The following is a 21,182-nucleotide window of genomic DNA, read 5'->3' as shown; positions in this document are numbered from 1 at the left end:
TGTCACACTCATTGCATGTAATTGAACTTAATTAATCCACTTGGCTAATTAATTGGTTAATTCATCACAAGGGGTCAATACATTTTTGGCCTATCATTTTGGAATTCACTGGGTGCATTCCACTTTTTGATAGACTCTGAGCCAATCCACCTCCTTGGACCCCAGCTCATACATCAATTGTCCAAGAAATCAAAAAACTCTCCCTTGTTTAGGAATTCTCTCAATAAATTCCTTCAAGATTGTCCAAACAGATGCCTCTAACATTGGTTATGGTGGCATTCTCCTTTAGCACACCACTCCTAATTCCCCTGAATAGATAGTCCGTTTCCATTAAGGAATTTGGATTCCTACTCAGCTAAATTACAATACTATTAAGAAAGAAATTTTATCTATAGTATTATGTATTTCAAAATTCCAAAGTGATTTATTAAATCAAAAGTTATATATATATATATATATATACACACACACATATATATATAGCAGAGACGTCATGCGAGAGAGTAAGAGGTTCTGTCAAGTGGTGCATTGTATGACACTCTTTTTCATTTAGGTTTCCACCTCACCCATATTTAGCATTTATGCCAAACTATTTAATGATGATAGATACATTTATTTCAATGTATTAATTAATAAAATTCAAAAAAATTGTATACATTTATAACTTTAAATGCTTTGAATAGATACCAATAGATCTAAAAAGTCATGGGAAATGTACGAATTAAGAAAAAATTTCAATTTTCTCCGTAAACTAACTTCAATACAGAATTGCAAGAGTCAGATTCAATAAATTGAGTAATAATATTATTTGTCTCCACATTTGTCCAATATAAATCCCAATTTCCTTTAGACAAAAAAATTAAATTTTTATAATTTCTCTCACAATATCTTTGGTTCCCTTTTTGAAAGGTATGTTAATTTTCAAAATATTATGTTCATCTTAAATATTTTGTTTAGATTTTATGTATACATTTTTATTGATGCATCATTGTAATGTGTTTAAGCTAATTTTTTCATATTATGTGCCAAATGAGATTTTTGGTTTTTTGTATGATGCATATACTTGGTAAGGATCTATAGTATTTTTTGAATTTTGGTTGCTTTTATTTCAATTAAAATTTGGAGGTTAAATTGTGATATTATTGCGTCATTAAATTCTAGTAGTTTTATAGCTAATTGATTGAGAAATCCTTATTTCAATTTTCACCCTATTATAATTACGATCTTAGAAAATCAAACTTTTCTTCAATTAAAATGTTAATGCACCTTAACTTTATCTCTCATATCAATCTTGAAATTAAAGAAAAGCTACTTTCACTGACATAAAAATTTTAGGGGTTGATATAGTGGAGATAGAGACTTTAGTGGCATAAGAAATGTAGAAATTGACACTATAGATTCTATATATAAAGTATAAATCATACAAGAAAGAAATCTAGAAACCAACAGGTTTGTAGGTAACAATGTGAATTATGATCTTTTGACATTTGTTGGTTGCATGAATTAGATGAATTTTTTCCCCAATGTATTTAGTTTTACTAGAAAACTTCAAAGATATCTATGACTAATTAACAATAATATTATTCGTGAATAGGTCATAAATAATCTTTTACCCACAAAATTTATCAAAATGCTCTGCACAATGCGCTGGATTTCAGCTAGTTGTATATCTAAAAGAAATAAAAAATGCAACATCAAATGTGCAGTTACTCTTCTTTGTAACGGTAGAGAATCTTGATCCTCATTAAAGTATGGGCAAAATCGTAAATTACCATTTTCTAATATATAAAGTAAATTTATATCAAATTATGAATGGATCGTGTCAGATATTTTTGTTAAATGAACTTTGGACATTACTCTATAGAAAATTCAATGCAAGCGCTATAAATGAGATTGTCATTTATTCAACTAGCTATCAGTCTATAACCAAAAAGAGAGTGTCATTTATTCAACTATCCCTATAATTACCTAATTGATAGAGTGTCATTTATTCAACTATCAGTCTATCACCAAAAGAATTGTCTCTCTCGTCAACTTAACAATTCATAACACCATTTGACATGGCTTGCCTACAGACAAAAGTTTTCTTCACAATTATGATATTAATGTGCATTGCGGCCACTCCAGAAGCTGGAAAGCCATTCATGTTTGAGAAAGAAAATGAACCATCCATGGACAAAAGTCACAAAACATTGCCCTCACCTGGCGATTTAAAGGACGTTGGAGTCTTGCCTTCTGGTCCATCTGGGCGCGGAATAGGCCATGGTAAACATGACCATTAAAATCATCTTTCTTTTCCATAAGTTAGAGTAGTAGGTGCCTTGCACACATGTATTGTCTATTATAATAGTAATAAAGAAAATATTTTGTTTCTATGTTATCACCAAATTTAACCAAAATAAAGGAATTAAACTTAAATTTTATGTTGCACCGATTCGGGTTAAAAAGCACTAAAAGAGACTAATGTGTGGTTACTCACCAAGGTTTCAAATATTGAAACTTTGAAACTTTAATAATATTAGAACAATCTAATGGATGAATAATATTTTACAACACTTGGTAAATTACAAATTTAAATAGAATGTAAAATGGAGACAAGATTCAAACTCATTACCAACTGCTATGACACTATAATAAGTTTTTGATTCTATTGAAAGTTTAAACTGTTAGAGAATTATGAATTTAATTATCTAAAAATAATTTTAATATAGTTCTAATATTTTTCATTATAATAGATGTTCAATTACTCTATTAGGATAATATTTTTAATAAATTTTAATATTTTATATATTGGGTGATAAACGCCATTTATCAAATAAATTAATGTTACACAACTATGAAAAGAGTGATATTTACAAGTTTACCCCTTCCATATTGTTATAGACAAAACTTTTTTTTTTTTTCATGATTTACTAAGTTGGCAATCACTTAACACCATTTGAAAATTCCTCAAATTTCCTCGCATTTGATACCATTTTTTTTCATGATCTACTATAGATTATCATTGACTATTTAAGCACTTCCTCACGTATCAAATTTCCAGAATACAGTAATTGTGGGACCTGCACTGTCAAGACATGTTATTGGAAGGAAGCAAAGAACAAGAAGGTGCAAGAAACTTTCAAGTGGTGTAAAATGCCCCTTGTACTAAGGGTTAAAATTTGAAAATTTTGAAAAGTTTTAGTTATGCTTGGTATGCACAACCTTAATGGTAGTTTTTGTATTTTACCCACAAAAAAAAAAAACAAACAAATAAACAAACAAACAAGAAAGGCTTTTATTTACAACTTACCCATCGGTCTATTAATTGGCAACCATGAGGTTATTTAATAATCAAACGTATAGTTATCATTTCTAAAATAAATTATATATTTTATAAGTTTATTACCAAAATAGAAGTGTTGTGTCTATAACATTTTTACAATAAATCAAAGGTAGTTAGTTGTTATTAGTTCAAATTTGAACCTAATACTAAAATTACTTTTTTGCTCCAATAATAACTACTAGTAACAACCTACCACTTAGGATTTATTGTGAAAATGTTGTGAAAATATTGTGGACATATCATTTCTTTTACCAAAACCATGTAACACATTAGTCTTCAACTAATCTATATAAAATTCAAAGGGGTCAAAAACTAAGAGTATGAGTACATCAATGATATTAATAATAATAAAAAGTGACACAAAAGTTTTCATTAATGTTTTCATAAAAGTTAATGTAACATGTTGTAATTAATACCTAAATAAAAATGGTAGGTTATGGTAGGATCATGTGAAATGTATGTTGCATCAATTATACTTGACACCTCATGCCTCTAATGTGCATCTTTTTCTTTTAAGCAACTGTTCAATGCATCACGCAAGTTTTAACATCTTCTCTATTATCTCTTTTATTCTATGTAAGTAACGTTTCATATCATTCTCGTATTTTCCACTCAAGCTTGAGAGAAATGATAGAGAAAATGCAATCTTTTTCACATTTGGAATGGGCGGTCTTAGGAAAAAGAAAAAGAATTAGTGTCCTATCATTTGACTTAAGTACTCCTGTGTTTGAATTTAATCTTTGCAGACTACTCTAATTGCAATGATCGAACATGCTACTAGAAATAAACCTAATTTTAGAGGCCGCATTTATCACTACTTATCTTTGTGGACAGATCACCCTTTCGTCACCTGTGCTGCATGATGCTAGGGAAGTATGGCCGCAGCACCGTATCTGTTACACTAGAAACGGTTTAGTCTTGAATACTCAGCATTGTACTTGGGTTGGGTTGCTCTATTAGTCTTCACTGAAACTATCGTAGTAGCGCATATATAGGCAGGAGCGAAGCCAGGGGGGTAAGGGGGGTCACTGAAACTAGTATATAGAAACCCTTAAATACTTTGCCCCCTCTAACCTAAGGGGAAAACAAACAAAAAAGCAATTTCTACTTAAACAAGAAAATAAGTCTGACACCAAATAAAGTGGAAAAATTACATGGCATATTGGCCGCTTTTAAACCAAAACTAACATTCGCCATTATTTTAAAAACTTTTATCTTCTCCTAGGATTTAGCATGTCACTATTCACGACACTTTGGATGTTTATCCCAATTTTTATTTTTTATTTTAAGAAATTTAATTGTTTGTGGCTCTAGAACAAAGCATTTGTAGTGAGAAAAAACTGTATGATATATAATTATTGGATCCATACCCCATATAGATGCTTATTAATTACTGCACTAATCAGAATCAAACAACAATCAGTCATATTAAAGAACAAAGCTAGGAAAATGAAAAATTAGATTACATGACTCGAGTCCCTAAATATGTTTAATTTGACGTGTTAAACTGTCACTATATTACGAAAGTTGCAAATACAAAGGTAGTTGAAAAGCAACTATCCTAACTGGGAAGTAGAAAGAAATGGAAAAGGAAGCATCAAATAGAGAAAACATTGCATTACAGAAGTTAAACAGTTGCATAGAACATACATAATACACCATAAATTAGTTAGGCCACAAATAGACAAACTTCCCTCATGGCAAGAGACTTGACTTCTAAAGAGGTCTAGATGATAATAAAAGCACAACACAAAACCAAGAGGCTTCAATAATTACTTTTAGCAATGTTGGACAAACTGATTTTAATGTCTTATGTATTTAAATTAATATCTTGCTTTGGTTGTTATTTGTTAGTATAATTTTTTATGAAAATGAAATACAGTAGTTACTCACTATGGTTTATACTTTATATTGATTTTTTTCAAAAAAAAATTTAAGGTTATATTTACTTAAAATCTTGCTCTCTTCAACTAAAATTCTGGCACCGCCACTGTATATAGGTAATTGCTATTTGGGATGCACTATGCAATGTTCTTTGAAATATTAAAAGACAATTTTGTGTGTCTGGTGGTTCATGGCTTAACCAAAACTATGTATAAAACTCTTTTTTCCTAATTATATATGTAAGAAAACTTAATTGTTCATATAATGGATGTTTTTTTTACAATTCTACAATCACCGCTATCAATATGAAATATACAGGCCAAAAATAGTTGTAAATTGTAATTATTAAGAACCATGCACTAAACTATGGTAGATGTTGTAAGTTCGTAACGTGTACGTACCAACCTGGCAACCTATTTGGTAACTTTATTCTAATAGAGCCCGGAACTTTCTTTTGTTTTGTTTTGTTTTGGTAACTTTTTTTTAATTGATTAAAAATATTAGAATAATGTTAGAGATATAAATTTTTTTATAAAAAATTTATAAATTGTTAATGTGGTGAGTAATTATCGGTAAATGAAAAAATGATAATTAATGGTAGATTTAAATGAAAACCAATAAGAGATTGGTCACATTAACATCTTGTAAAAATGTTATAAAATAATTTGTGGTTATAGTATTCCTCAAAATATTAGTACATTAATATTCCACTTCTACCTTAAATCTAGGCTCCGCATTTCCATATGCTTAAGGCATAGGAAATTATCATTAGGCTCAATTCACCTGATATTAATCCCGTTGGTATCTTGAAACAACATGAGCTTGGCCATATGATTTGCTTTCAGTTTCACGTTACCACTTACCACACTATCAAAAAGATCTTAAACATAAAACGTGGCCAGACGTTTGTATCTAACTACCCCCTTGTTAAATCCAGATTCAAAATTCAATTCTTTCTGCCATTTCGTTATTGCAACTTTTGCTCTAATTTATTGAAGGAAAATGCTAGAAATATAAACTTTTTTATAAAAAATTTTAGAAATAAATTATTTTACAACAATCCTGTAAGAATGTTGTAAAATAATTTGCGTCTGTAATTAATAAAAAAGTGATATTAGCTACAACAACAATCCTGTAAGAATGTTGTAAAATAATTTGCGTGTGTAGCATTACTTCATTGAATCATAGTTCTAAAATCACAATAAAATTCATAACGTTTATCACAATTTACTCACATTACAAGTTATGAGCAATAAAGTATAAATAATGAGTTCACAACTTATTATGTGAAAAAAATATGAGTTTTATTGGGGTTATAGCATTATTATTATTATTATTATTGAATTAATCTCTTGAAATAATGGACAATCAATTTGATAAGAACTTTCCTATCAAAAAAAAAATTATAAGAACTTTACAAATTTTTTTATATTCTTTTTTCCATTCATTAGAATATAGATCACATTAAAATTATGATAGCAAAGTTGTCCCTAAACTTTTCTTCATATTTTTATTATTATTATTTTATAACTTCGAAGTCCTTGTCAACTCATCTTGATGAGTCCACCGCCTCTTCCAGGTAAAATGAGGTGGTGGTGCTTGATTTTCCCTCTCACTGTCATCCAAACCACCACTGACAAACAACGTGGTACCGACACATCCGTGTCGGCAACGCAACACACGAACTTTCCAACCAAACCACAACACCTGTCCTCAACACACAAAAAACAAACAACCAAAAACAGTAAAACAAAAATAAAAAAACAAACAGAAACATAACAAATAGAAATATTCAAAGCCTTAAACTTTAAACCTACCATTGCAATAGCTTATTCTTTGCCACCTTTCTCTCCCAACCTCTGATCCCATCTTTTTTCTGATCATTTTCCCATTATCACAATATACAAACCTCTCTGCTTTACACACACAGTCTCTCTCTCTCTCTCTTTCTCTCTCTCTCTCTCTAACTTTCCATTTTCATTTCCATTTCCATTTCCCAATATCGCAACCACCGCGGACCTGTTTGTCAAAATAAGGCGCGACGAAACGACGACGTAGTACACAAAAATGTCACGTCGTTTCCTCGCCTGTTTTGGCAAAACCGGGAGCAGTAAAACGAAGCCGGCGTCGTCGTCTTCTTCGGAGGAACGTAACAACGTGACTGTCGACGTGTCGGCGGAGGAGCAACGACGCGGTGGGGCGGTGCTGGTGGAGCTGTTCTCGTCTCAGGGCTGTGCCACTTCGCCTGAGGCCGAGCTTTTGCTGTCGAGGTTAGGGCGAGGGGACTTTGATGGGCTGGACTTACCGCCCGTTGTGTTGTTGGGCTTTCATGTGGATTATTGGGACTACATGGGTTGGAAAGACCCATATGGGTCGAGCCAATCGACTGTGAGGCAAAAGGCTTATGTTGAGAGTCTCAAGCTTGACACCATGTTCACACCTCAGGTTGTGGTGCAGGGTAGGGCTCAATGTGTTGGCAATGATGAGAATGCTTTGTTAGCTGCGATTAAAGAAGCACCAAGATTCCCTGCTCCTACATTCCAGGTTAGTACATATTCAATTATTCATTCGTCTCTTTCTATTTTTGTTGATTCAGATTAGATTACTATTATGTTGTGTATATATATGTGGCAAGAATTTTAGCAATTGCAAGATTTTTTTTTGTTACTTAAAAAAGAATAATATGAATAATTGCATGTATTATTTATTATGTGATTTTTTTTTTTTTTTAATTTGATTGCATGCGAATGAGTTTTTATAGCCTATAGGTGGACTAAAAATGGCTAATAATACCAAAACAAGAACTTGCATTATTCATCACAATCATTTCTGCTTGTACAATTGGTTTTTTTCCTTTTTTTTTTTTTAATGTGATAAGTGTATTTGTTTCTCCATATGTTACTATTTTTTTTAGTTTGACATGCATCCGGTGTCCTTGTGCAACACAATACACGTCTTAAAATGGTCACATATTTGACTTGTATCCCGTCGAATACACACAGTATTGAATAGAAGTCTTAACCTTTATTTTATTTTTATTTGTTTCGGATTTGTGCCTATATATTCATATATGCTCTTACTTCTTATACCTCATTATTGATTTCTAAAATAGTTAGTTGACGAGTAGAACATGAATGATTAGTATTTCATAAATAATATTATAGTACTAAAAATATAGATTAAAAAAATGTAAATCAGAAGTTTGATCAAATTGGGTTCACTGACAAAGACAACATATTAGATGCTAAGGTCAATTCCAATTAGCATTAAGTAAAGTTTATTGCTAATGAACAAGAAATTTGGAATCAAATCCCTTCTGCACCAAAATAAATATATGTTAGCCTTTTAATAAAGAAAAATTATCATAAAGAGTTTTAGTTAGGTTCAAATTCTAGAATACTATTAAAAAAGAAAAAAAACAAGAGTAGATGGAAGACTTGGCCGAACAAATGAATTTTACAGCTGTGGCATACGCGTATGTGTGTGGTGTGCAATTTTAGGTAGGCCGGTGGGGTTTGCGGGTCAAAAGAATCTATATACCTGTACCTATACACCGTCAATTTTCAGCTAAAAGTAGTATTTCACTTTTGTTTGTAGATCTTGAAAGAAATGTGGACCCTCGACCATCATGGTGGTTACACAACACCAAAGTTGGAAAGTGACTTTCTTACCTAATGAGAGTTGGGGAAAGCCACATGTTAACAAGTAATCTATAATTGATAATAAGAGCAAATATGGTGCAAATTTTCATCTATTTAATCTACTTGAGCACAATTACAGAATTCAATGTCAAATATAGTAAATCTATTGGCAAATATGTCATATCATTATCAACATGAAGATTTAACATCACTGCGAGCATATGGTAAAATGTGTCTAGCTTTTCATGCTAAGCTTTACTACCAAGAGTTGATTATTGTATTCACAAAATGAAGCTTAGGATAGAAAATTGATTTATTATCACTAGGCAGATATTTTTCAAGTGGAAACTTTGATTACTATGAAAAAATTTATTTGAACAGGCAACATTCCAAAGATCTGGATCAGACTCCTTGCAAGTCTCCCTAACAGGAGCTCTAAGGACAAAGGTGGACAATCGTGGTGCCAATGTCATGGTGGCATTATATGAAAGCGGATTGATGACTGACTGTCCAAAGGGTGAGAACAAAGGGAGAGTTCTATCCAATGACTTCGTCGTTAGAAAACTCGAAAAGCTTTGCACTGTTAAAGACATCTCTGCCAAGAAGACAGTAACAGGATCTGTCAATTTCCCCCTATGGCAAGGATTCCATGGCAGCAAATGTGGTGTTACCGTCTTTGTTCAAGATAGCTCTCATCTAATTTTTGGTTCACAGAACTTTCAGTTGCCAGATGACATTTGAGATAGCTCGTCTGTTGTTTACTATAAATCAAGTTACGGCGAGCACGATTTAGTCTATTATGTACAGGATGTCTATGTTAGGGTATTGATTTCTTTTCTTTTTTATAAGTTTGCGTTTTTTCTTCTTGTTACTGGCTGGATTTTTATAAATAGGAGATGGAGAGAGACAGTTCCATTAATATATAAAAATCCTTCTTTTTAGGTTTAGAATTGAATTTCCACGTATTGCATTATGTGGGTGAGAGATGTGAGTGAGCAACTTTGATTTCTATGTTAATTTGTATTGATTGGCTTCTTATTGCTTTTAGATCAGTTGTGAACTCTTTCTATATTCATTATTGGCCTTTATATGCATTGGGAAGGCCTAATTGCAATGGCTTTTAGACATCAAGAAATGAGGCAAGTATGTTGTTATCCATGTTTCTGTGTATGTCATTTTTGTAAGCCTCAGACGGTAGTTTAATCTCGGTTCTATTCAAAGTTAATCAGTCATTTAAAACTATGCCATTATAGTTAATTATATGCTGTCCGAGCTGAGTTCACAATCACTAATAGATTCAACAGAAGTGAGATAGGTGCAAGTTAATTTTATACGAAAGCTGAATGAACATTTTCCAGGAGCTAATTGTTGTAGCAGTTTTTGTTTCATGTCACGGTGATACCAAATACTTTCTCATGTTGATGTTGTAGAGAGAGGTAAACCAATTCTCATAGTTCATCCCTTGCCCCTCGTCAGGTTTCTCAGCAAATACTATTAGCACTGTTATAATCAGCCCAAATATCCTCTAGAGTCTCAAAGGGCACACTACCCTTAATTAGATCCCCAGCAAGTAGCAACTCAATTGGATCATTATCCTCAAGGATTATTCTATGTCCATGTTAGTCCAGTTTTTAATTTCTAAATATTCTCCTCATGCTAACTTTCTCCAAACAAAAGGCCTCAACCTCTTCCTCCAAATCCATCATTCAAGGCAGAAATCTTTTTTTCCATTGAAGTGCGTTCACAACCGCATTCCAACTAGAACTATTATCTTTTCTCTCTCCTCTTCCCTTCGCCACAATTGTCCCAAATGTCCTTTAGAAAACCACTTTTCATCTCCTGAGGGAATGTTATTGGTCCCAATTAGTTTGGCATCTATCCCAACTCCCCAATTCCTATCTTTTCTTTTCTCTGTCTAATACATTTTCTTGGTGCCACTTAAATATGGATAAGAATTAGGTCCAGTGTCCAATCGCACTGGATCCAATGGTCCCAATCCAAGTCCCTCGAATGTTGCTTGTCAGGATTTTTAGTTAAGCCCTCCTTGGCCTTTGATTTTCATTTATACCATTCGGCTTTTATACCTATCCAGTATCAAACTTATTTTCCGCCAAGAGATCCCTTTAATTAATTATGAACTCATTCAATTCATCATTTTTCAACCTACTAAATTCTAATAATTCTATTATCATGGCAAAAAAGTCTTGTAACTATATTGGTTGACACTTTTTAGTGTTTCTAATAGAGATGTTCATGATTTAAATCCCCCTTTTTGTTATTGTAATTATTAAATAATAATAATAATAGATCCTTTAGACAACCCCTAAAATCATCAAATGGATTTATTGCTCTCCTCCTCGAGGGGAAATTTAAGTTTAATACGGATGGAAGTTTCAAAGGCAATTGAATTTTGGGTAATTACAAATAGTCTATCTCTTCTATTTGCATGGTATTTAGGGTACCATAATCTCATTCTTGAGATTGATTCTACACAAGTATTTACTATTCTTACTACCCAAATCTATCCCCCTTTCTTCACTTAATTCTTTAATTTTGAACTTCTTTTTAGAAGCTAACAAATGTACCTTCTAAAAAAAATGGATAGTATTTAAAATCTATAGTATTTGTTTCATGATGATTACTTTTTATCATCAAACCAAAATGCCAATTGGTTTTTAGCGTAAGAAGAATTGAACCATATATCTCTTATTCAACTACAAAAGACTTTATCAATTAAATTAACAAGAACTTACAATGATTTAGCTATTTAGGAAATATCTATGAATGATGCTTCTTATTTATATTGGATTTGCCCATTATTTTTGTATTGTGTTTCTGTGGGAAGTCCAATAATTATCTACTCCAAGACCGGTTCTGGGTTCGGTTCAATCAGAAACCCAATCCAAAACTAATCTAGTCAAAACTGGCAAAAAAAAATCAGTCAAAATCAGAAAAAATTGATCAAGAACTGGTAAAAATAGAGAACTACCTCTTTTCCGATTCTTTTTACCCTTCCGATTTTTAATTCATACACACACACACACACATATATATATATATTAGACTATTGTTTAATTTAATTCTATCTATTCTTCTCCCGAAAAAAAAAAAAGTTTTCAACAACAGAAAAAAAAGTGTTTTAAAATAAGTTAAACTCACTGCTAATTAGATAAATCATTTCTCCGTTTTCAACAACAAAAAAAATAAGTGTTTTAAAATAAGTTAAACTCACTACTAATTAGATAAATCATTTCTTCTAAAACCACACAACTTGCCAAAACTTTTGTCTCAACTTAACTACTTAATCATGTGATCAACTATGAATGGTAGACTATTATTTTCACATAAACCCACCTTTTTTTTGCATCATAACTACTTAATCATGTGATCAACTATGAATAGTAGACAATTATTTTTACATAAACTTACTTTTTTTTTTCCACCACTCATAATCAACCGTTCCAAAGTCATGGCAAAAATTATGAAATAAGAGTAGCTTTCTTACACTTAGAGTCCGTTTGAAAACAGCTTAGGTAGTTGAAACTGAAAATTTTTTACTGAATATACTGTAAATAAAACTAAAATTGTAATAGTTACATAAATAAACTAAACCAAAAAAAATCTGAATTTTTAAACCAACGACATACATATGCGAAAAAAATAATCAAAAGCTGTCCCTACACTCAGGTACCAAGTGTGGCAGGTTTTTGCTCAGCTTCACCCTTAATAAGAGAAAGTACACTATCTCCTACATGGTATAACTAACCCCTTAATGGAGGAAATAAAGTGATTGATCTTTGTCGTCTTATCAGTTGAGTGAGACTCACCTACTCTGAGAGGAAGGCTACATGTATGCCCTACATGGTATAATTTTCCCCTTAATGGAGGGAATGGAGTCTGATCTTTGCTGTCAAATTAGTTGGCACTAAATGCAGTTGCACAAAAGAGCAATAAAGAATGACCTACGCACAAGGGCAAAGATCCATGTAAGAAATTAAAGTACATCCAAGGAAACCGATGAACTCAATACTTATGAATGGAGTAAAATACTACTTAAAACAGACAAAGACTAAAAGCCTGACATAAATCAGGCACCCTAGACACAAAAATTTACATGCATTCATTTTCATACAAGCAAAATCCACTATCTACAAGAACAAAAGCTCAGTCCAAAATCAGGTATCTTGATCCTCATATTCCTCCACATGGACTTTCCGACAGTGGTCCGTCCATCTTCCCACAACAGATACTTGATGAGTTGTGGTGAAACATACAACATAACCACATTTTCGTCCCGACAAAAGCACTTGCAGCTCGAGCAAATCACACATTATGCTGAGTCTACCACTTCAACCTGCTGTCGAGCCAGGTATTTCTCCCTTCGCTCTTTCTGAAAGAGACAAGTGTAAAAGAGATAAAACAAGTTAAATAAGATGAGAATTTAAATGAGCCTTTATGCAACAATAGACATGACAATAGATACGAAATTTGTACCCATTCATCTATAACAAGCCCTTCCCCGACAACCCGAGGTCCTGTGTCTACAGGAGGTTTCTTGCGTGATTGTGATTCAAGTGCAGCCTCAGCTTCAGCTAATTGACGCTTCAGTTTTTCCAATGCCTAGAATGAGATTGAAAATACATACAAACAGAAACAATGTCATTATATAACACTCGTTCGCCACATACAGTAGTTAATAAAACAACCTTCAACTTACAGGACTAGGTCGCTCCACGTCCAAAAATACAACCCGCAATATTCGTTCAACAGTTACTTCATCCTTCTGTTCCTCAAACTGCGCAAAAAAATGGTCAAATTAAATGACAGATCTTAGGTTAGCACCAGAAAATCTCCTGAAAGCATAAAAAAATAAAATAAAGTAAAACTACTGCAATCATGTTTAGCTCATTTGCACAGTTTAAAAATGCTAACAGAGGCTAAATCCAAACCGTAATTTGATCCTTTGTTCAAGAAACTGTATGAAAAAAAAGGTCCAACAACAATATTTAGCTTTGCATTGCCTACGGTAATAAAAGAAAACTAGTACCACTACTACATTTATATCTAAATCTGAAAAATTTAAACATGCCATGAGGTAGAATTCCAAAGACAGAAAAGCAATAAACATTGTGCACAAAGGAGAATCCAAAACGGGGCATTAGAACATACACAAATTATAGGAAACTTGTTAGCAGTTGCATTCATGTAGAACATATGGCACAGCAGAAATAATCTTTAATACTTTTTTTTTTTATTAGCTATATTTCTTATATATAGATTTCTTTTTTATATCATTACCACAATTAACATTATAAAAAATAAAAATAAAAATAACTATCACTTCTGACTTGGTTCCTTTGGCAATGTCTGAAAACTCTCTACTACATATTCCCTGTCCATAGGTATTTGGAGAAATAATTCCAGGACTCCACAATCCAATTCTGCGATCGTTGATCTTTTTATTAATGATATGTATTAATATGCAAAGATTTTGCAACAATGAATATTTAAATATGAATATCTCGCTTAAGCAACATAAATAAGCATATTATCTCCCCAATTCTTGAAAGAGAAATTTATGGCTAAATCAAGTTGCCTATATCAAATAAGTTGTTTTTTTGGAATAGTAATCTCTCTTCAATAGTAATCTCTCCAAAAATTAGTAATCTCTCTTAATTTTGAAAGGGAAATTGAGATAAGCTAACAATTTAGCAAACCTATTATGATACTCCAACGTAAGTTCTACTGAAACCATAAAGATTACTCTGTTTTTCAACAATAACACATAATTTACATTTTTATTTCCTTATTTTATTTTCTTTCTCATCTGTCAAAACCAAAGAGTATTTTTTTTTTTCCCACAAAATAGTAGAAACAATAGCATTATTGCAACCAGAAGCCATTTAACATACCAGCTCAGGTACATAATCTATTCCTCCTTTGACCTTCAGACTCATGATCTTGAACTTAATCTTGCTCTTCAAGTCCAATTGCTTTTCATTATTCTCAGCATGCTCCACAAATTTGAACACTGCCCGATCAAATTCACGAGACAGAGTGGAAGTTAGAAAGATAACATATGGGCAAGCGCAATACAAACATAAAAACAGAACATATATAGAATATAATTACAATCCCTACCCAACCCCAATTTCCCTTCCAAGAAATTCCAAACTCCAGAGCTCAAGAATAATACCTGTTGCAATAATACTCTCTCCAGGAGCAAGGATACCACCAGGAGGACGCATATAACAGCTCTTCGGCGCTGTAGTTTGAAACTAAAAGCAAGACAAACAAAACCATTAGATGGCTCACTTAAAGTTATTGTAACTACCAAGTATTGAAAATTGTTTCAAATCTCTTAGAACCTAAACAAGATGTGTAAAATGCTCAGTTCATTACACCGCGGACATCATGGGATGCGTAACAAATCTATACACCACATCATAATACGTTATATGACCGTAATACAATAACAACAACAACAACAACCAAGCCTTAATCCCAAGATTTTGAAGTCCGCTAAGGATTCGCAAACGACGAATCAGGTCGGCGGACACATTATATGATTATAATACCTCTCCAAAATTCGGTCAATCAGTATTTAAAGTAGATAAAATCTAAAATGTTACAGACTATCTACACCAATGTAGTGAATCACACGAAACAACATTAAAAAATAGATGAGCCAAAATAAAAAAGAAACCAATACCTTAAAAGCCACATGGGACCTACTAGTGTTCTTCAATCTGATCGCGCTCTTAACCTGTTTACCAGGCTCATCTTCACACAAATACAATACCAAACGCACAATCAGACAACGAGAAATTCATCGAAATTCACAATTTTGAAAACTAAAAAAATTCAAAACCCAATTTTGGAAGTACCTTCTTTTTTTTTTCTTTTTTTTGAAAAAAGTCAAAATTGACAAAAACAAGAAATAGTCAAGAAGGTGGAGTAAAACGACGACGTACTTGGGAAGTAGAGGTTGCTGGAAGGGTCAAGGCGGAGCCTTCGGCGAGGTGGGAGTAGCGATCGAGCAACGGACGACACCGTCTTGGGTGGCGGCTTTGGATTGGACGGCCCCTCCACGTGTCGGCCGCTCAGATTCCCGATGTTACTATGAGTAAGATTCTGTGTAGAAGATGAAGACGACGACGTATTGCCCGACTGCCAAAACGGACAGAGCCTGAAGAGCTTCGTGTCCGACTGTGATTTGTGGGGGTGGTGGTGGTGGTGGCGGTGATCCGCTACAGCCATGGTGTGTCGCCGGAACCTTACACGTGGCGAGTCACTATTGGCGGCGCTGGTTTTTTTCTTTTATAAACTTTTTGTTAGTTCTTCTCTCGTTAAGTTTTATTAAATTCCTGGAAGTTTCGCTGCTGTTTGGGAGCGAAATATATACTATATATTTTGTGTAAATTCTAAATGACAAGTGGGAATGAGTGAATATCTTTGTTTCGGTGAGCGTGGTGTGTTGTGGTGTGGACTCGAGGTTGAAAGTGAAGATGGGGAATTGGAAATTGGAAAGTAGCTGTGAGCTAAATATAATGGCGGATTTATGAGGTGGCATTCTACTGGAATTTATTTTGATTTGACATCCGCGCTTCCCTACTAGAATTAACTCTTTTTTTTTCTGATTTTATATTATTTTTTCCAGAAGTGTACTAAATATACTTATATTTAAATAAATAAAAATGTGAAAAAAATGTAAGATTTTAAAATTTTATTTATAAAAACTATCAGATAAGAAAATAAGTTAGGTCAAACGGACACTTTAGTTCTTTTTTATAACCCACTAGGTTTCTATATTAATCAAACATACTCTTAAAATATATTTTGGTAACCTCTTATGGATTGAAAAATAATGTAATCATCATGTGACTTTATTAAGAAAATTCGTCAATTAATTCGTTTTAGTCATCACATGATGATTACATGATTTTTTTACCAAAAAACTAATAAAATATAATTTTATGGGTCAATATGATATATAAGATTTAAGAATTATAAATAATAATAGAGTAATTCTAATTAACTCAACTGATAAAATATCTTAAGTTCAATTTCTACTTATACCATTCTCATTTACACCAAAAATAGCATTTTATGTCCAGATATAATAATAAAAGGCAATTATCAAAAATGAAATTTTAAACTATTTTTAAAAGGAAAAAAAGAGCTAAAATTCAAGGACTTTTTAAATTTATTTTTGCAACAAACCCAAAACCCAGTGTTATTATTACATTAATTTAAGCCTAATATGCGATTTCAGATTGTACTTTAGGACTCGGAAGTCATTAACTCAGGTTTTAAGGGCGAATAGATGTCATAGGTACAAGTAGTTGCGACATGATTACAGAGGCTGCATGAGACACGATTCTGTGAAATATAACGACTCTCATTTACAGAGCGTATAAGGCAATTCAAATCAGTGTTCGGCAGAATGGGATATGTTTAATTGAGTCTGCCTTTTGGTTGGAAAGTGGTGTCACGCGCTAGAGTTAGAGAGTGAAAGATGCTGTAACGGCATATTTTGTTTCATTTAATTTAGTAGATGTATTTGGTTTGATGATGTAACGGCAATCTTTTCTTGAGTTGAAGGGCACGGTGTTTAATGATGGGTTTATGGATTAGGTAAGATGTTCGTACGGCATTTACAATGGTCGGCTTGGTTTGTTGGTAAGGTTTGGTAAGGGGGGGTTAGGAATTAATTAGGTGAATAATGTCCTTCCTTGTGTGAATCAGTGGATTTGAAACCAATTTTGGCTGATCGGGTCTTAATAAAATAATACTTAACAAAAACAAGGATTAATAATAAAAAATTTGTGGTAGTAAATTACTGGTTGGTTAATTATTATGAAAGATTAATAGTCTTTGGATAATTGTTAATGAGAAATGCTAACAGATGCCCTTAAGAAAGTTTTAATATTAATTTTATAAGAAATATAAAAAGTTGTTAGAATAATTAATTGTTTTATCATTTTTTATAAAATGTTATTAAAAATAGTTCGTAAACCAATACACTTATAACTTAGGACATTTGTTAACATTTCCTAATTATTATTACACACAACTAATTGGATTTGACTTATATTCAATACTTTTTTAATTGAAATCTCCTTTTGTTTTGATAAGAGATTGTCACGTTAGCCACTAACTAAATAAAATGTGAAAATTAAAACCCACAACCACTTGGCATTTTATATTTAAAACAAAATGACATATCTAATTAAAAAAGTAATAGAAGTAAGTCAAACCTCAACTTGTTTTGTTTACATTGATAGTGTTTTTTGAAAATTCGATTTTAGTTATAATTGTAAAACGGTCTTTTTCATGGGTGCTCTTCTAGAAACTTAAACCTCAACATTTGCTCCTCATATCTCACAAGCACTTATACTTGTGAAATTTAAGAATATGATGCCCAATTTGATTGATTTGTGTAATGCGTGTATGTGATGAGTCCCACATCGAGCATATATTAGGTTGAACTGGGTTTTATTAACAACTACAAGGAATCTCAATTGTAACTAGTCTTTTTGAGGTATAACGTAGATGTGGCTAGTGCTTTTACTTGGATTGTTACATATGGTATTAGAGCCAGCTCAGTAACCCTGTGTAAGCTCAAGACACTACCCAACAAAGTGGGCCGTAACGAGGACGTTAAGAATTGAAGTGAGGGAGAATGTGATATCCCAATTTGGTTGATTTGTGTGATGTGTGTAGGTATGTGATGAGTCCCACATCGGACATATACTAGGTTGAACTGAATTTTATTAACAATTACAATGAGCTAAAATTTAAAAATGTGTCAAAGAAGTCAATTTCTTTTTTCTTTTCTTATAAAAAGTTCTTAAAAATATTTTTTGAACTAATATCCTTAAGGCATCATTAACTTTTCCCATTACAAAATGGTAAAATAGTATTTTTAAAACACGATTTCAGTAAGTGTGTACAAACACACTTCTTTTACTTGTTAACCCCCTTTTTTTTCTTGAATAAGGAAGCACTGTTAATTTGGAAAGGCAAATATCCTTTTTAAAGATGCTTTGGAAATCCATTTACGCCGGTACTCATTTTAGATTGAGTTACTCTTTGACATTGAAAAAGTTGACTATATAAAATGGCACAACTTATATCGCGACTATCTATGTCACAAACTGTGAATAATAAAGAAAAAGTGATGGGTTCATGTGAAAGTAACATACAGTCAATTACAATTTAAATGGAAGATGGTTATGACAATTTATGCGGTACTAAAACTACTCATTGTCACTAGTAGTGAAAGTAAAATTGTTCATATTTGGAACATGCCTTTTGCCATTTAAAGGGAGATTTAGACATTTGTGGTGATGTCTTGTATGTTTGTTTCGTCCATCTTTGTTGTCTTGTCTACCAATCTTGTGGTAGGTAGGTTTTGGTGTAAATATGCATGGGGTGCTTAAAGTCCAAACACAAGGAGAGATATTGTTAAAAATTTAAATTAAATTATAGCTAGTTAAATTCTAGGAGTATTTGAAAAAAGGTAATGTTAATGGATACACTTAGAACAATTGTTAATAAACCATTTTTAAAAAGTATGACACCACTTTCCTAAGAAATATAAAAAGTCGTTAAAAAATTAATTATTTTTTATTTTCTCATAAAAAATTAAAAAAAATATTTTTTAAATCAATACCTTTAAGGTAGTCATTAACTTATCCCTTAAAAAAAATTAAGTATATAGAGACGATGATTCACTTTCAATATAGAAGTTAACGTGGTTAGATTTCTTGCAACGTGGTAGCTTGTGGTACTAATGTACTACAAATAATAATAATAATAATAATAATAACAATAATAATAATAATATTGAGTGCAGACATACATGCCAAAAGGATTTAGATATTCTAGAGTTCCTAGGGTACTCTACCAGGTAATTTTCTTTAAATCCTCACCCCACATTTAAAATTAATGGTTTAAGATGCTACCACATCATCAATCCACTAACTTACTCTTTTGAAAACACAAAAGTATTGAAAATTTCATGGATGTGGGAGAGTTGTAAAAGAATGTCTGGTTTTCTTCTTGCCCAAGAGTGTCTTTTGGATTCAGATTGGAAAAATGGCAGGTGAGATTTGTGGGTTGATGAATTTCCCACGTTTGAGATTTGTTCCACCCAAAAAAAAAAAAAAAAAAAGAGGTTAGATCCGTTTGCTAACGTTAAGGATAACGGCTGCTTCCTAAGCTTATCCCCTTTTTTGTGTTTTTAAAAGAGTAAGTTAGGGTACTCTACCAAGTAAATTTCTTTAAATCCTTACCCCTCATTTAAAATTAATAGTTTAAGATGCTGCCACATCATCAATCCACTAACTTACTCTTTTAAAAATACAAAAGTATTGAAAATTTCAAGGATGTAGGAGAGTTGTAAAAAAAAGTCTGGTTTTCTTCTTGCCCAAGAGTGTCTTTTGGATTCAGATGAGAAAAATGGCGAGTGAGATTTGTGGGTTGATGAATTTCTCACGTTTGAGATTTGTTCCATCAAAAAAGAAAAGAAAAAAAAAAAAAAAGTTAGATCCATTTGCTAATGTTAAGAATGACGGCTACTTCCTAAGCTTATCTCATTTTTTGTGTTTTTAAAAGAGTAAGTTAGTGGATTGATAATGTGGCAGTATCTTAAACCATTAATTTTAAATGAGGGGTGAGAATTTAAAGAAATTTATCTGATAAAGTAAATTAAGAACTCTAAAAGATCTAAATCCTTTGCAACATAATATAAGGGCAAAAGTGGGATTATACAATCAGAATGTACCAGGACCAATTTGAGATCGCCCAAGTCAAACCCCTATACCAATCTCACTACGTTATTGGTGGGCTGATTCGAAGGTATCTCCTTTTTTTTTTTTTTTTTTTTATTACATTCACAATCACCTGCTCAGTATTTAATATGATGTGATATGTACCCCAAACGGAGAGTCTCAATCACCATTTGAAAATGTGTCCCAACCTGGCAAGATTAAAAAAATAATGTTACATCCTCTAAAAGCATGATGGCGGGTAATAATGCAATAAGAGATCTAAAAATTTGCCAATTGTGGCTATAGTGCCTTTCTCAACATCATAGAGGTGTGTGAAATTCTAGCCATGAAAAATATTATCTGAAATCTTATCTCATCCACCATTACATACTTAACCGTTGGACTGCTCATTACTACCCATAGAAATGTTTTTGTGCTCTGTGTGCAAGTGTTTGTTGGAGTAATATGCCTTTGTGAGAGCTTCCATCAACAAGCCTTCCTAATTTTGTCCCACCTACAAAACTTTATATAAAATGAAATAATAATCATAATTAT

General features: G+C 32.3%; 2 protein-coding genes across 2 annotated transcripts; one reads left to right on the top strand and one right to left on the bottom strand.

Annotated features, from left to right (window-relative positions):
* The first annotated feature begins 7,040 nt into the window (after positions 1 to 7,040).
* LOC142638309 (uncharacterized) lies at positions 7,041 to 9,897 on the top strand. The gene is made up of 2 exons (XM_075812327.1): positions 7,041 to 7,753; positions 9,232 to 9,897. The coding sequence occupies exons 1-2, from the start codon at positions 7,277 to 7,279 to the stop codon at positions 9,589 to 9,591; spliced, it is 837 nt and encodes a 278-aa protein (XP_075668442.1). The 5' UTR covers positions 7,041 to 7,276; the 3' UTR covers positions 9,592 to 9,897.
* A 2,888-nt stretch (positions 9,898 to 12,785) lies between these two features.
* Positions 12,786 to 16,377, bottom strand: LOC142640922 (vesicle-associated protein 4-1-like). The gene is made up of 7 exons (XM_075815242.1): positions 15,825 to 16,377; positions 15,563 to 15,633; positions 15,047 to 15,128; positions 14,763 to 14,881; positions 13,568 to 13,645; positions 13,345 to 13,470; positions 12,786 to 13,240 (listed from the first exon to the last, which is right to left on the bottom strand). The coding sequence occupies exons 1-7, from the start codon at positions 16,108 to 16,110 to the stop codon at positions 13,181 to 13,183; spliced, it is 822 nt and encodes a 273-aa protein (XP_075671357.1). The 5' UTR covers positions 16,111 to 16,377; the 3' UTR covers positions 12,786 to 13,180.
* Positions 16,378 to 21,182: the final 4,805 nt, after the last annotated feature.

The sequence above is a fragment of the Castanea sativa genome, chromosome 6, assembly GCF_040712315.1.
Source record: "Castanea sativa cultivar Marrone di Chiusa Pesio chromosome 6, ASM4071231v1".
Classification (NCBI taxonomy): Eukaryota; Viridiplantae; Streptophyta; class Magnoliopsida; order Fagales; family Fagaceae; genus Castanea; species Castanea sativa.
This window is presented reverse-complemented; position numbering and strand designations above follow the sequence as displayed.

What these genes read in the sequence shown, in the direction of transcription:
- LOC142638309 (XM_075812327.1), top strand. Translation starts at nt 7,277, where the DNA reads ATGTCACGTCGTTTCCTCGCCTGTTTTGGCAAAACCGGGAGCAGTAAA. An exon ending in TCCCTGCTCCTACATTCCAG is followed by an intron (nt 7,754 to 9,231) that starts GTTAGTACATAT and finishes TTATTTGAACAG; the next exon opens with GCAACATTCCAAAGATCTGG.
- LOC142640922 (XM_075815242.1), bottom strand. Translation starts at nt 16,110, where the DNA reads ATGGCTGTAGCGGATCACCGCCACCACCACCACCACCCCCACAAATCA. An exon ending in TAGATTATGTACCTGAGCTG is followed by an intron (nt 13,646 to 14,762) that starts GTATGTTAAATG and finishes TTTTTTGCGCAG; the next exon opens with TTTGAGGAACAGAAGGATGA. An exon ending in ACGTGGAGCGACCTAGTCCT is followed by an intron (nt 13,471 to 13,567) that starts GTAAGTTGAAGG and finishes ATCTCATTCTAG; the next exon opens with GCATTGGAAAAACTGAAGCG.